Raw genomic sequence first — 16,868 nt, 5'->3', positions numbered from 1 at the left:
AGGGGTGGATGGATATTGTACAATACTGGAATAATGAAAAGGAGTAAATCTGGGAAGGCTGGAAGTCATTCAATGTAGACTCTGGGAATTGTATGGCATTGTTGCATCAGTAGCTCCTTCGTTGTTAAAAGTATCTATGTACACTATCTTGTACCTTTACCTTTAAAAAAGGAATTGTCTGAAATGTCAATAGAAAAAATGAAAGAGCAATTCACTTCCTTCATGGGAGACCTTCAAAAAGTGGGTGGGCACTTTTGTGCTCTACAGCACCAGTGTACTCTTCATATTAACACAGCATGAAAGAAGCTAACACCAACCAGCAGCAGTTTAGGTGCTTTTAATGTCAGGCTTGTTAGTTTGTGGTTTAAGTGCAAATTTCATTTCATAACTTTTCTTAACTTATTTAAAGCTGAGTGAAAAGCTGATGACTTTCCCTGCTGGCTTCACTCTATCTCTCTCTTATTTTGGGTTCAACTTTTGCAGGTAAACTTTCATTACATTTACAATAATTAAACAGATTGTGTTCAAACTGAAAATTTTGTTCACATCACCTATCTATTGTGTGTTTGTGTCTGTGAGAGAGTGTGTGAGAGAGAGAGGGTGTGCATGTGCACTGAAGAAGAGAAAGTGCAGTAAAGACAGTAAAGTCACACTGAGCTAAGATTAGATTTTTTTACTACCCATTTTACTATCTTACTGTACACACATCTACTTTATCTAGCTGTATGCATTTATGTGGCACACTTTCTATACACAGGTGGGAAATCTATGTTAAAAAAAGGAAGTTGTAAATGAGTGAGGGTGAAAGTAAACAGATGACAGGCTTGCTAACCGGTTCTGTTCTGCATTACTTTGATGTTTAAAAAAAGCAGAGCAGTTGTATGTCAGCTTTGTCAGAATAAAGTGGAATATATCCAAGCAACCAAAGCTACATATAACCATATTTTGTATCATGATGTGGACAATAACATGGAAGAAAGTCAGGCTACTGCTGATAACACTGCTAAAATTAGCCAAACTAATCTGACATAGTGTGTGTTTGCAACACCACACAGAGCGCAAACACACATTTCAAAGTGCCACACATTTCAACAACATTTGATTAAGGAGGAATGTGATTATAAATTTCATACAGCTCCTATAATACCCACAAAATATTTGTTAGGCCAATATTTAACTCCATCCTCTTAAAGCGAGCTCAGTTTAAACGTTGTTGTCAGAATGAACAACTAGCAAATAATTTGCTTTAATAATTAATTAAATTAATAATAATTAATAATTAAAATTATTAATAATTAATAATTTGCCTGAACATCCCCAGAAACATTACAGTGTCCTCACAAACTAATTCAAATCAGTTTCAAAATATTATCTGTCTGTAATGTAACACTTCAACATTCTGTCCCAAACAAATAGCTTTCATATAATAATAATTAATAAGACAAAAACTGACACTGAAACTAATGAAAGCTAAACCAAACATAACAACAACAATAACAGTAAACTCGTGCCAGAGTTTAACTGAAACTAGAGTTGAAAATTTAAAAAAAAATACTGAAAATATTTAATTAGAAAGCACACATCTATGATAACTCTGGTACTCAGTACTGGCACACACCCAAAGGTGCTATGACCAGGAGACTTCAATCCGCCATAGAAAACAAATGTTTCTTTGGCAGTAATTACAAAAAGTCCACTTGACTGGTCATTGAAACACGTTATAGGAATGCTTTTTAGCACACAAACTGTGCAACAGCAACAAATCAATTACTATGAAACAATGTGTCTGTGAAGGTTCTCAGTCATCCAGGTCATCGTAGTCAAAGGAGCTTGCAAAGAAAAGCGTCTGGACTTCTTTAAGTTACTTGAAGACGTTTCACCTCTCATCCGAGAAGCTTCTTCAGTTCTAAGGTCAAATGGTGGAGAGTCCCAGATATAAACCTAGTGGGAGTATCCCCCCACAGAGGGACAAAAGGACCCCCTGATGATCCTCTAATCGCCTGAGCCAAGGTGTGAAACTGGGTGTGGGTCCCAATCAGCCAGAGTTTCGGGTGTGTTCATTGTGAAACCTGGCCCCACCTTATCATGCGAATTCCTGAGGTCAGATGGCCCAGGATGTGAGTGGGCGTTAAGGCGTCTGGGAAGGGATCTCAAAACTGGATTATAGATGGCAGAGAGTTGGTGTCGTAAACCCCCGCCTCTGTTCAAAGATGGTCGCTCACAGTGGACATAGATGGCTTCTTTCACCCCTCTTTCAAACCACCTGTCCTCTCTGTCCAAAATGTGAACATTGGCATCCTCGAAAGATGATGACAAGATGATGACAACATTGTCATCCCCTATGTAGCCGGTGTATCAGAAAAACTTAGGAGAGTTTTCTCCAAGCATGACATCCCGGTGTATTTCAGACCCAGCAACACGCTCAGACAAAAACTGGTTCACCCGAAAGACAAAACGCCAAAACACAGACTTAACAATGTGGTGTATGCTGTACAGTGCAGCGAGGAATGCCCAGACCTCTACATTGGAGAGACCAAACAGCCACTTCACAAGCGCATGGCACAACACAGAAGAGCCACCTCCACAGGACAAGACTCAGCAGTCCATCTGCATCTTAAGGATAAAGGACACTCTTTCGAGGATGCCAATGTTCACATTTTGGACAGAGAGGACAGATGGTTTGAAAGAGGAGTGAAAGAAGCCATCTATGTCCACTGTGAGCGACCATCTTTGAACAGAGGCGGGGGTTTACGACACCAACTCTCTGCCATCTATAATCCAGTTTTGAGATCCCTTCCCAGACGCCTTAACGCCCACTCACATCCTGGGCCATCTGACCTCAGGAATTCGCATGATAAGGTGGGGCCAGGTTTCACAATGAACACACCCGAAACTCTGGCTGATTGGGACCCACACCCAGTTTCACACCTTGGCTCAGGCGATTAGAGGATCATCAGGGGGTCCTTTTGTCCCTCTGTGGGGGGATACTCCCACTAGGTTTATATCTGGGACTCTCCACCATTTGACCTTAGAACTGAAGAAGCTTCTCGGATGAGAGGTGAAACGTCTTCAAGTAACTTAAAGAAGTCCAGACGCTTTTCTTTGCAAGCTCCTTTGACTACTATGAAACAATGCCAAATTTCACAGAACCCGTGTGACAGCTTCAAAGTTATTTTGTCATTTAGAGTCTGAAAAGCAAAGATTATTTCTACTATTTGTATTACATAAAACACAGAAGCAGAAAACCTGGAATAGTTTGGCATCTTTACAGTTAAGCAATTACCAAAATAGTTGTAGAATTAACTGATCAAGTCTGCTTTTGAGTCGTACTATGTACCTTTGATATTTGTGAATGAGAGATAAGTGGGCTGTAAAGAAATAATGAGGCAAGAAAAATGGTTTTAAATGAGCCACCAGCTGAATGCTGCAGTCTGTAGCTGGCATGTTTATGTTGCTTTTGAAGCTGCTTAGAAATCCCGTTCTTCTGTAATGGTTGTTTAACAATCTGTACCAACTTTCATACCCTATTTAACGTGCTCAGCTAAACCCCCACCCCATCCCAGAAACAAAGCAGCGCGCCTGTTACAGATGGTATTTCAATACCCAAAGACACTTCAGCCCTCAAAGCCATTTTATAACAGTAACACTGTAGTCACTGAAGCAGTGTGATGTCTGGGAATTACACCCGCAAAATTTGGTATCACATGTGCCTGTGCTCAGCCAACCAAGTCAGACGAGACGGTTTGAGGTCTCGTCTGGACTGGAGACAGAACAAAATGGATTGTGTGTGGGCAGACAGGCTGCTGGCCGCGCTGTGATGAGCCAAGATGTCCTCGCCATCACACACACACACGCACACACACTGAAGCCAGAACTCACCACATTCAGTTTCCGAGGAGCTCGAAATTTCAGCTTCCACCACTGTCTCCTCCATTCCTTCCTCTCCCTCTTCCTCCTCCTCTTCCTCGTCTTCGTCCTCATCCTCATCCTCCAGCTTCAGTTCGGTCTCGGCCTGGCTGTCCTCCCTATCCTGCTCTTCCTGCTGATTCTCCACCACCTGCACCTCCTCTGTCTGGGAGTTGTGAGCAGGTCCTGCCCCCAGCTCCCCTCCCTGGCTCAGGGAGTAGTTGTGCTCCTCGCTGCAGTGCTCCAGAGCCAGTCCTACTGCAGCTGCTGCTGCTTCCTCTTCCTCTTGGGCCACCTGATACACCTCCACCGTGCGCTCCCTTGACACCCCCTCATCCTGTCCACCTTCAGTCACTCTTCCTGAAACACACAGCTCTGTTGTCCGGGCAACAGAGATACACCCTTCCTCCTCCTCTTCCTCCTTCCCTGAAGCAGTTTTCTGGACTTCCGGGGTGCCAGGAGGGGCTGCGTGTCTGTTCCTCCTCCTCTCCTCCTCCTCATCCTCTTCCTCCTGCTCTTCCCGGCTCCTCCCCCAGCAGCCCATCAGCACAGCCTCCTCGGAGCAGGGCAGCAGCTCCCCTCCGACCCCAAGACCCAGTTTGGTGTAACGAGCCATCTCATCCAGCGCGGACACATCCCAGCGCTCTGGGTGCAGGTCTTCACCAAAGCCTCCGTCGTCCACCAGGTCGCTTAGCAACTCAAAGGGCCGTTTCCTTGGCAATGCTGGGGAGCCCAGCATAAGGAGCACACTCTAAAAGGGGGACAGAGATAAATGACACTTAAACATATGATTTGTGACAAAAAAATAAACAAACTTTTAAATCATTCAGTATTTTAAAGATTATTTTGGTGTAAAATGACAGCATTTACTAGCATTTTAAATTGTGAATCTACTTCTGCTACTAAAACAGGTCAGAATGAGTTGTGTGTGTGTGTGTGTGCGTGTGTGTGTGTGTGTGGGGGGGGGGGGGGGGGGGGGGGGGCAACCTTAATCAAAATTACCCACCCTCCCCCAGTGCCGTAATCCTGTCAGGATTATTTCACACCTGGCCCACATACACTGACTGTTGATAACTGAGATGCCACGTGAAGAATTCGGTCTTGTTTTCATGTGAGGCATGATGTTTAAACATTGCTGAATAAATAAATAAACTGTATTTGCGATGTATATATATATATATATACAAAAAGATTGAGAGTGGTAGAGGATTAATGGCTTTTCAAGCAGAAACCAAAAACAGAATACAAACAACGGTCTCGTGTCCCAATTATATTTCCCACTCTGCCATAGCCTGACCACCCGACCTTCTGCCACTGCGGTTACTGCTGCTGAGCTCTCATTATATTCCTAATAGAGGCATGATAGGACATTAAAGAGAAGAGACATGCAGCAGCTTAATGCATCAATGCACACACAGACAGAGGAGGAGGATTATGTGACAGCACTGAAGCGGAAGGATGACTTCATCGCTGTATGTAACCTAATAATATAGGCTTTATCATAAAAGCACAGTTTACCTGGGCATCTGTTTAATGATATGTCTTTCCAGACTTCTTCCCGTGCTGTTATAAAAGCACGTGTTTAAATACAGTTGAGAAATAGCTCTAATGTGCGGTGTAGTGAAAGCTGTAATGGTTAAAGATCAAGTGGATTGGAAATGGTTCATGATCCAATCATCATCAATCCTGTGGCCCGTGTTTATTTTCCTGAAGAAAATAAACACAAAACTATAGTACAGATTGAACAATGAATGTAGAGATGCATGCAAAAAAAAAACCTACATTACAAATAAAAAACAGGTCATATTTTGTTGTCCTTAAAGAAAAACACATTTTTTCCCAGAGATTAAGAATTGATTTTTGGCAGGTTGGCAAATTTATAACTGAGCATTATAATCAGCTGCTGCTCCTGCAAGTCTTTCACTTTATAGACAAATAGGCTGGTGATCACAGTGCTTATTCTGTTCTGCAGCCTCAGTGAGCTGAGCATCGCTACACGTGAACCAGGTTTCCTCCTCCTGTAGTATCACCAGGTTCAGATGCTGGATCTGGATCTGACATCAGGGTGAAATCCTCTCTGGGGAAGCAGCTGAACCGTGACTGCACTGACAGCCAGCAAGCTAGCCAATAAGATATACTTTCAAAGTAAGAGCACGGTATTGTCCACTAATAGATCAATCACTAATGACATCATTTAAATTGCTACAATGACTCACCAACTCAAATTAAGCAGCTATTAATATATCTGTGTGTCCTATACAGTGTCTACCCGAGGTCACACTATAAGCTGCGTGAGCTTTGGCTCTGTCCATGTTGTGCTGTCTTACCTGGTCGTACTCTGTCCTGCCTCCCTGTGGCGACATGGCCAGAGGGTAGGGGCTCATCAGACCCCTGTGCCCCCCGTAGGCCTCGCCAAATGCAGGCTCCATCCCATTCATACCCGGCTGGAAAGGAGGTAAAACACACACACAGACACAGAGTAAATCCAACATCGAAGCAAGGAGTAGGATAATTCAGAGGTGATGGGTGAGAGCCACTGTAGCTTTCCTACTTTACCTGAGGCATGCCCGAGGCAGGAGGTTGTCAGGTCGCAGTCCCAACGTGAGTGTGAGTGAGTTCAGCAGCGAAAAACTCGACTGAGTTCAGGTCTGAGCATTGAGATGTCACCAGCAGAGACACAAGAGGGAAAGAAGAGTTCATCACAAAGATAGAAATGAAGGTAGATAAAAGGAGACAAAGAGAAATGGAAGAAAGTACTTACCTAAGATTGAGAGGTGAGTAGGCCAAGTGGGTGAGCTCTTTTCACATGTCGCAGCTCTGCAGCTCTCGATTTCTCAGCCTGAAGGAGAAAACAATAAAAAAGGGAGCAAATCAATGTGACAATGAAACCTTGGGATGCAATACATAATATGAACACAAAAATGTTACAGTGTTACATAAGCCTTATATTGTTTTGTTGGCTTCGTGCAGCACAAGTTGTCTGTTTGCTGCTACTGATTTCAGTTTGTTTGATCGGCACAAAAGGAGGAGATGACAGCGGTACAGATGATACAATGCAGGTTTTAAATGTGTCTTTTTAATAACAGATCCACAGTGCCGCTCTTAGATGAATGGGCTTCTTTGACAGAAACATTTCACAAGGGCAATCTGTGAAATTCACTTTTGTTTGTTTATTGTGGTGTTTTTTTAAATATATTTTGTATTTGTAAAGCAAAACATTAATGAGTTCAGAGCTCTTTATTTGTCTGTTCAACAGCGGCAGCTATTGTTACTTACATTAGTTGGCTAGCTTTCTATTAATACATCCATTCATTCAACATGAAAAAAAAAACATGCTGGTGCTGCAAAAATGTAGGACATATCACTTCCTGAGAAACCTCTGCTAACAACGAGTGTTTAAAACAGCAAATGCAAAAGCTTTCATGCACCAGATAAAGGTTGAATTCTGTTGTGTGTCAAAGCATTCATGTGATTCACTGGCATTTGTTATTTCTACTGTTATGTGCATTAAAGGAGAACTTTGATGTTCATTTGTTAAACATTACATGACCAGTGTGGGATGAGGATCAATGAGCTGGAAAGGAGAAGAGTTTGGATAGATAATCTAAAGATTAGTGCTAAAGTTAAACAGCTCTCAAATGCACTAGTTAAGTTTAAACTGTCAATAAAACACAGCTTCCATGCTTTGTATGCTATGGAATCAAAAGGCTAAAGTATGCAGGGCAGGAGGAAGTCAATATCCTCAAGGCTAAATATTAGCTCTTGTCCAGCTAAGTGAAAAATGTGCAAAGCAAGCTAGTTAAGCTTAGCTGACAAGTTGAATTGAGCTGTGTTAGCTTGTATCATGACTGCCAAGGTCATGAGCAAACAAACAAAAAAAGAAAGAAGTCAGTCCATCTCTGTCTGCTCTCTTCACTGCCCAACTGATTCACTCCTTTTATTAATATCAATCTTTAAAAATAAGTTTTTGTTTTATTTTTACATTTTAAAAACATCACAAGTAACCTTACTTAAAACCCTAAATAATGTTTCAGCATTATATTATTGAAGTGGTCACATACTTTGACAAACTGCTATTTTTTCAGGTCAGATCAGGTGATAAGTACAAAGTTGATATGCATCCAGTTCTTCCAGTTTCAGTACCTTACAGATACCGTGGCCAGCTATCTGCACACACTGCATGTAGACTGGCTATCACAAAAGAAAGTTGACATGAAACAATAATAAATGCGTTGATGACAAAACACTCTGCAACTTTGAGTGCAATAAAAGCTTCCCAAGAGGAAGAGACAGAGAGCCTGACAGGGATAGCATCATAATCAGAGCTTTCAGTCATGCCAACTAACTTGAGAACAACCGCTCCAAACATACAGTACTGTGCGAAAGTCTTGAGCCACCCCTTATTTTTTTACATTTAGCTAGAAAAAAGGGAAATTAGCAGTGCAGACACATAAAAATACAGTAGATAAGGCAAAAACTGGAGTTTGTACAATTCTAACTAGCTTAAAGTTAATACTTGGTATGACCATGTTTATTTTTCAACACAGCCTGAAATCTTAGGCAAGGTTTCTTGTCATTCCTTTAAGTAGTCTTCAGAATTTCTCGGAGCAGAATAGTTTTCCAGCTTCCAGTAGGCAGGCTTTGCTGCCTGCCTATTGTTACGTCTTCTGTCACCATGATCCCACATTCTTTCAATAACGCCTGGCTCTGAGGAGGCCAATCCAAAACTGTTGTATTCCAATGTGTTTTTTTCTATCCAGGTATTCTTTCACTGAATTGGCAGCCTATTTTCCATTGCCAATAAGATACTTTCCAGATTTCAAGGTGGCTCAAAATCTGTTTGTGTTTTCTTGTATTTATAATTCCACCAATTATGACAAGATCCCCAATGCCACTGGTTGATATGCAAGTCCCAAAACACGACAGAGCCTCCAATGTGTTTTACAGGTGGCTGCAGAGACTTACTGTTGTACCTCTCTCCTAACCACTTCTGTACATATTGGTAGTGATCTGAACCAAAAATTTAAAGTTTGAAATTCACTTTATAAGACCTGTTGCCACTGATTTTCAGTCGAGTTCTTGGGTAATTTGGCATGCTTCAGTGTTTTCTCTCTGTCAAGACAACCTCCCTTCCACTGAGACTTCTGATGAGGTTTTGGTAAACATCGATGGTTTATCAGAAAGACCAGATGCATCTCTCCTGTGTCAGGTCTTTGCTGGATTTTCTCGTATTTCTTAAGGACATGACTTTAAGATACTGTTCATCTGCTACAGATAGTTTTTACGCCTGCCAGATCTTTTGTCTGGCACCAAACTGTCTGTTATGTGTAAACAGAACATTGGTTTATCCCTTGAGTCAGATGCCTTTTTATGTTTGAATGATTCACACAGGTACAAGAACTGAAAATTAGTATAAGAAAAAACAAACAAACCTGTAGCTCAAGACCTCTTTAAAAAATAAAGTGTGGCTTCTTGCAAGCAAAATATAAAGAAATGAGGGGTGAGTTAAGACTTTTGGACAGTAATGCGCAAGCAAAATTATTACCGATGCTAGTGCGAAATACTACAAAGTTCTAACCCTCTGCTGATAATTTCATTCACACTATGTTACATCTCCTGCTAACAACTGGCCCACCGACACTGACGGATGGTGTGTTAAACACAGAATTAAACAACTGACCTCACAGATCTGCACGTTGTCACTGATAAAAGGCGTAGCTTTTTGAGTAAAGATTGGACCGATATCTGAATACGGTATCGCAGGAATTATAAAGTCAAAAGTCAGCATTGACCTATTTGTAGCCCCATGAAGCATGTGTCGTGTACTTGTCTGTTTGAAGGGGCTTAGAATAGAAAGGGAAGAGAGGCAAGAGGTGCAGGACAGGCGGGTGGAAAATTCACAGATTTCAACCAATTCCACATTGAACAGGAAGAAATGGTGCATTTGTCAGGGACCATTTTCAGCCACGAACAGATGAACAGATTGCACGCCAGATTAAAAAAAAAGCAACAAAAAAAACCTCTGCAGTGTGTTAATAATATTGAAGCTACATGTCACAGTGCAACACTGTGACTCACTGATGTTTTAATTGTTTATGAGCAACAGTGGTGCAGACGAACACGCACAGTAAATGGCTTTTCATCGGACTATCTTACTGGTCCACTGAAGAACTGCTTCTTTAGCTCCGCCTCATACGGGTAAACTTGAGCACTGACGTTGCCTTCAGCTGCTCCATTCATTAATGTTTGTGTAACCAAAACTCTGATTCTCCCTTAAAGGAGAAGGGAGGAGGCCACACTGCAGGCGCCGAATACACCCGGCTCTTTTCAGATGGCAACATGATGAAATACCGAGCAACATAACACCCACACACACACACACACACGCCACAGGAACAATGCAGACCTACTGTTCAGTACCTGTGGAAAAGTCGAAGAAAGCAGCTCACACAGACCCTGGTTCAGTGTTTGAGAACAATGCCATAATACGTTCTCTGTGGATTGACCTCAGGCACACAAGAATGAGGAAATGAGAATTGGCTGGGCGGTTATGACACTGCCTTGGCACACCAAATGGAAAACTGGTATTTGGCACATGAGACAAGCCAGCTACCAACATACTGTGTACACAAACACTTATCAGACACATACAGGGCTCTGAAGCTGATAACCAACGGGTGGAACAAATATAATAATCCAGGCTTCATACAAATGAATAAAAGATACACATTATTTATCATAAAGTTTACAGCACAAAGAGCGGGACCGTTTGAAACGCGAAGCTCTGGGAGTTTGCGCTAAGCTATGTAGATTATTAAGGAAGCAGTTCACTTGTACCAACAATAAAGTTGTTTGAGTGCCAGCTTTGAATATTTCTGTACTTACCAGAGCAAAAAAAAGCTTTTGAATACGATAAATCAAAATGGCATTTAGTAGGCTACCAAGCTACGTTCCCCTCTGTTGCTGGATGCGACATTGGTGCTGATATATCCTGCAAACAGGAACGAAGCGCACATGCAAATGTGCCTATGGCGTACTATTTACCATTTCTTTTAATCTTGTTTATATGAACACAGTGCTCCTCTAGCTATTTGCTGCCTCTACAGGGGAAATTTGCACAACGAAACAGATACACCAAACAGACTTGTATTTATATTTGTTCATACCACGGCTGATATAGGTGGCTTCATGCAATAACAGCTGAGAAATCCTTTTGTGCACATTGGTTAAATATAGGGCACGGTCCAAAGGGCTCTTTGCTCATAAACACACTCACAGAGTTCACAGCAAGGCAGCGGGGAAACAAAACAGTCAACAGCAACCAATAACCATAGGCTTTACATTCAGCCAACGATGCATTTAGCGCTTTGTAAACAAGACTCCGCAAGCAAAGTGGATGCCTGCACAACTGTGGCTTATGTAACAACACTGGACGCACACTGACAAAGTAAATATATATGCTAACACTCACAATGCAGTAAGAAAATGGTTCATGTAGTGCAGGTGGTGCATGACGAAATTTACTTTTCCTTGTTATGGAGCCCCCCCCCCACCAGCCATCCCCCGCCACAGAGGACCTTTCGATGCCTTCAGAACTTACAGTAATTGCAGCCATTTCTAACCCCATGTACACTTAGAGCTGACTTTTCTATTAGTCTATTACAAATGCACTGGAGCAATTATCCTGTGAACACTGTGTGGGCACAGAAAAATGCAAAATAAAACTGAACCCATATCCTTGCAACAGCTTGTTATGTAACACAGGGCAGAGTATTCAAAAGAATCTGTGTCACGCCATAATGTACCCTTCCAAAACAAATCTACAGTACATTCAAAAGCTGCAAACAGTTGCACTATTATTGATTCATCTGGCATTTGTTTTCTCAATTGTTGTGTGTGAAAATAATCATAAAAAAGGCACGTAACTTATTTACAATTTCCTACATTCCAAACTGACACATTGTTTCACCCAAGCTACAATAAAGAATGCAGATCCAGTCTATTTACTGTCATTCAAATGACGTGCTGGAAAAAGGACGTACTTCTTGCTTCAAACTAAAAAAAGAAAAGAAAACAACATTAAAATTCAAAATGAGTTCTTGGTTATTTTCAGCTGATGAACTAGGGACCAATCCATGAATTGTTTCAGCCCCACTGTATTCCAACACGGGCAGTTGTTAAAAACGGTTTGCCTGTGGTGGGGTTTTTATTTGGGTAAAGAGCATCGCCATGACACCAGAGTTACAGCTCCCCTGTTTGCAAGAATGAAAGTAAGTGTGGGGGGTGAGCTTCACTATCAGAGGGTTAATGAGGCTCTGGACAGAAATCTGAGGGCTTTCCAATTTACTCTCTCAGAAATCGTCCTTTCAATGCCATTGTCGAACGAAACTAGCTGCTGTGAAAGCGAGACTGCAGCAGAGGGAGCTCAATGAACAGTAGTGTTTTATGTATTTCGTAATGTCCAAACTGAAATAAAATGACACTTATGTCTTAGTTTTTCTCAGAAAGCATGCTAGCATCTCGCAAATGCATGTTAATTTTGCTCCGTGAATAGGGCAGAGGAGTCTGCCCTGACGATGCCTGTTTCCAAAAGATAACTAAAAGAGATCAGGAGCATAGCTAAACCACAACTGATACTTTCATATGCCTATAAGAAGCAGCAGCATATGGTGGTTGAAAGTGGATGCTACCAGGTGGCCACTGCTAATTTCTCTCCTGCAGATGGTTGACCCCCTCTGAGCCTGGTTCTTCTGGAGGTCTCTTCCTGTTAAAAGGGAGCTCTTCCTTCCCAATGTCACCAAACGCTGTTCACATCTGGTTGTTGGTCCTTATTCTCTAGCATTATATGGTCTTTAGCTTACTGTCAAGAGACTTAAAGTGACAGTTGTGGTGAATTGATGCTATATAAATAAAAATGCAACTGAAATGAATGGCTTCATGCCTGGAATCAAAACAGCAGATGTCACTGTAAAGTGGCTCTTGGAGCTTTGAGGTCCCTAATACTTACAGAAAGGTGTTTTAATAGAGAAACCTGGAAAACAGAGAGAGGAAAAAACTAAACTAAGATTACCAAAATAAAAAAAAATTAAAAGTCAAAATTTCAGTTTTTTGCCTTCTGCCTTCTGTAGAGCTCCAGTAGTTGTGAACTATCTCACCACATGAAACTCAAAGTCCAAAGAGTGAGAGTTCTTGAGTATTCAGAAGTTCATTAATGAAACACTGCAATGGAACAACTAGACATAACTGCTTAAATTGGCCCCTAACCTAACTGAAAGTATAACAGGAAGGACTATATGTCCATGGTGTGGCAGCTGTCCTCATGACAGTCTGCAAGCAAGGATATAAGTATAGCGCCTGCCTAAGGAGTGCCAGCTATTTCTCTTATGATTATTATTATTTTTGAAGTTTCAAACAGTCATGTGATAATTTATGGTACTTTTGTTCCATATACTACCATACTTTCTCCATAAAAACTTGTTTTGCACTTTCAGAATTAACGTAGTATAGTGCTAGCTGGGTATAACGCACACATGTGGGAGTGGAAGAAAGTCATTCTGATACTGGACCACGAGGCAAAATTAAAGCAGTCTGACCAGACACTGAACCTTTTGCAGCTGGAGGCCTCTTCAAAAAATAATCAGGGGAAAAAAAACTCCAGGCTGATGGCAAATTGCACGAATGAATGGAGGTTACGCACGAGGGAGAGAGACTGAAAGTGAGAAAAAAGTAAATTCAGAAGGAGCCCAGTGAGAGGCTGTGATGGCAGAGAGTGTGGCCGAAAACAGCGAGGAGGAGGCGGGAGAGCGGGGAGGAGAGACGATCTGGCTGTCAGTCTGTCTGGGAAGCCAATTTGCCAAATTAAAGCTCCAAAAATCTAGGCGGCGGACAAAGGTCGGTCCGCCTGGGAAAAATCTTTCGCATCTCCAGTAATAAAATTAAAACATGTTAATAACTGCAAAGAAAAAAAATACAAGAACAAACACCCAAAACGACCTGGATGCGCCCCCGCCTCTCCGTGTCCTTGGAGCTCCGTTTCCCGTAACGATGGAGAGCAAAAGTGGCCCCCTTCTGCCGCCCCTCGCCTGTCTTCCCCGTCCATCCAGTGCGCGTCCGCAATATTCCCGAATAAATCTTTTAATCACTGACCCGGTCGGTGGAATCGAACTGACGGGGCACAACGGTGCTGTGTCCCCGCACAGCTGGATACAACAACAGCAGCAGCACATAAAGAGCCAGAGCACGAAGGGAAGGTGCCATGGTGGCAGCCAGCAGCGTGTCCCGCATGGCACGGCGAGCTGGAGAGCCGCGCTCCCACATCCAGCCTCCCTCCTTTCTCTTTCACACCTCACATTCACATTTTATGCATTTTTAGTTTACTTTTTTAAAACTGCAATATAACGCAGAAATAAATATTCCTACCTAAAGCAGCCACCACGCTTCGCGGAGTATCCAGCCGAGACAACAGGGATCCTTTCAGCGCGCAGACAATAAAAATGGGGCGCAGCTGGCAGTGCCACCGGATGTCCAATATTAATTGTTAATACGGCCGATTTGAGAGCCTGTGGATGGGCTCCGGCGCTTTAACGGCCCCAGCTGCGGTCAGGTGGCCACTCTCTGTCCACACCGACTCGGACTTTCGTTACATTAAAGTTGAATAAATCTCAGAACAACTTTGGCTTCTGTAGGTCCACCTGCAGGTGCTGCTGCCGATTGATGGTGGCTGTTACAGGCCGAGGCAAGTTATGCCCGTCATTAAATGTAGGCTTTGTCGGCGAGCAACTGTAAAGTTTGAGCCATTACAGAGAATAAACACCGGGAGCAAAAGCTGCCTGGCCGCGCATATAGGAAACATAAACAAAACGGTATAAATGCGTTATGTAGCGTGAAATGGGGTAGTAAAAGTGTAATTTGGTACATTAAAAAAATAAATTAAAAAAAATATATATATATATATATATATATATATATATATACGCTAACTTGTTACGTATATCGCACGTGGAAAGCATATATTTCCAGATGTTTTTGTGAACGCGGTGCATTTATTATTCCAAATTCAAAAGTATAGTTCTTTATCGTGCAGCTACAGTGTGTAAATCCGTGTGAAAGTAGCCATTTTTATCACAGAAGACCGTTAAAAGCCGTCATATTTTTTTCTATATGTGCTTTAAATATTTTGTCAGTTAATTATCGGTCGTAAAACTTTACGTAAATGCTTATGTATTTGTCCAAAGGCACAAAGCTGCGAGACGGGCTTTACCTTAACGCGTGTCCTCGGATGTCCCCTCCGAGTTAATGCTCCTCCGGACCGGGGTAAAATGTCGGCCTCGGCCTCTCCAGATGATATTACTCCGCACCATCCACGGAGGGGGGAGAAGAGGCTCACGCATGGACAGCAGCAGTGACCGCTCAGCCCAGAAATCCCGTTCAAGCTACAGCCACATGCAGGAAGTTAGTTCACGGCAGTATCGAGCTGGCCTATATGGCGGATAAACGGGACAGAAGATGGTTGTAGGACTGTTAAACACCCCCTTCTCCACCACCACCACCCCGTCCTCCTCCTCCTCCTGTCTCTCCCTCCCCTTCATTGGTGCAGAAACCTAACGTTTTGGAGATGAGAGGGTGGGAAAACAGAAGCACTCATCTCTCCTCTGAAGCTAATTCCGTCGTTAATAAACTTTTACGAGCTCGTACAGCAGACCCCCCTCTGTGTTTGACTTGGTGCCGTCCGCGGGACTCACAAAATAACACTGGGGGACACTTTTGGAGCCGGCTCCGCGGGTTAGAACTACTTTTACGGGCTCAGAATGAAATATAAACACAAGCAGAGAGATAGAGGGCGTGGATCCGCGCGTGCAGTGTGCGTCCTGTTTGCTGTCACTGAGTAACAGCGCTGTTGTTGCTGTTGGCTACGCTGTGGTTAGCTACTAGGTTCAGGGTTCAGCGAGCCATACAAGTAGAGAAAAAGAGACTGACCTGATCGAAATGGGAAGTGTGTCAGCTGTAAAAAAAGCAAAAAAAAAAACCCAGTTGCAGTTCTCATCGGCGGGTTGGGGGGCACTTGAGTTTACGAATAATCCCGAAGAGCGAGTGTCAGAGCTAAAAGATTGGGCAGCACTTCTGGGATTGCCTTTCAAAGTAAAAGTCGCGCTGAAGAATAAGATATGAAACGTATGTTATTAATTTAGGGTTATATTAAAGACATACTTTCTTATAATGCAACATTTTAAATAATATTCACCTATTTGTATTAAATCAATTAAAAAAGGGGTACATACACGGTTTATAACTATTTTTCCCCTTAATATCCCTTCATATCTGTTGTGTTCAAGGATTGTATTTGTTAGGTCTATAGCTTATTTTCACATCTGTTACCCTCTCCCATTACATACCTCGGAATAACACAAAGTGAAGTTCTTTCACACATAAAATACAATTTTAAAAGCATGCATTCTACCGTGATTCCCCTGGGGATATGTTCACTGTAACAAAAGGATATCCATACAAACAAGGCCAAGGCCAAAAACATGATTCCTGATTTGGATAGAAAATAGAATTATTATAAGTTATATATGTTAAGTTGTTTTCTCATGACAAACAAGCCAGATACCAGGTAAAAGCTAAAAGAGTTCATTCTAACCTCAAGACATTTCATCACGAGTTTGAAAATGTATCATATGATAGCAGTGATTTTGTGTCCAGGGTCCCGTGAGATCAGACTTTTATTATGAAAGACAGACCAGCCGGTTTTGCGCTCGTTCACTTTTTATAACTTGACCCATGAGTGAAAACGGATACAGTTTGATCTACGACACGGTGTCGTCATAGGGGTGTGGTCATACGACCCGTCTTTAAGGACACCGGGAGGATTCACGCTACGAACCCACTGACCTCAGCGGGGCTCTGGGGCGACTTCAGAGCAGAACCCTGCTGGAACCACTTCACCTACATACCCACATGTC

General features: G+C 42.4%; 1 protein-coding gene across 6 annotated transcripts in view; it reads right to left on the bottom strand.

Moving 5' to 3' along the window:
- LOC146386128 (uncharacterized) overlaps positions 1 to 16,001 on the bottom strand; it is a 36,773-nt gene extending 20,772 nt beyond the window's left edge. The window contains exons 1-6 of one of the 6 annotated variants that reach the window (XM_084932166.1): positions 15,883 to 16,001; positions 15,167 to 15,384; positions 6,668 to 6,745; positions 6,463 to 6,554; positions 6,234 to 6,350; positions 3,880 to 4,657 (exon numbers count right to left, since the gene is read on the bottom strand). In XM_084932166.1, coding sequence (XP_084788292.1) covers positions 3,880 to 4,657; positions 6,234 to 6,350; positions 6,463 to 6,471 — 904 coding nt within the window. In that variant the 5' untranslated portion in view covers positions 6,472 to 6,554; positions 6,668 to 6,745; positions 15,167 to 15,384; positions 15,883 to 16,001. Of the gene's footprint in view, positions 1 to 3,879; positions 4,658 to 6,233; positions 6,351 to 6,462; positions 6,555 to 6,667; positions 6,746 to 10,326; positions 11,456 to 13,899; positions 14,254 to 14,325; positions 14,784 to 15,166; positions 15,452 to 15,882 lie in introns of those variants that run through there. The other 5 variants (XM_084932168.1, XM_084932165.1, XM_084932167.1 and 2 more) reach the window with 5 other exon arrangements.
- Positions 16,002 to 16,868: the final 867 nt, after the last annotated feature.

The sequence above is a fragment of the Perissodus microlepis genome, chromosome 6, assembly GCF_051167445.1.
Source record: "Perissodus microlepis isolate ML-2025 ecotype Zambia chromosome 6, ASM5116744v1, whole genome shotgun sequence".
NCBI lineage: Eukaryota > Metazoa > Chordata > Actinopteri > Cichliformes > Cichlidae > Perissodus > Perissodus microlepis.
Note: the sequence above shows the minus strand (reverse complement) of the source record. Positions and strands in the feature narration are given on the sequence as shown.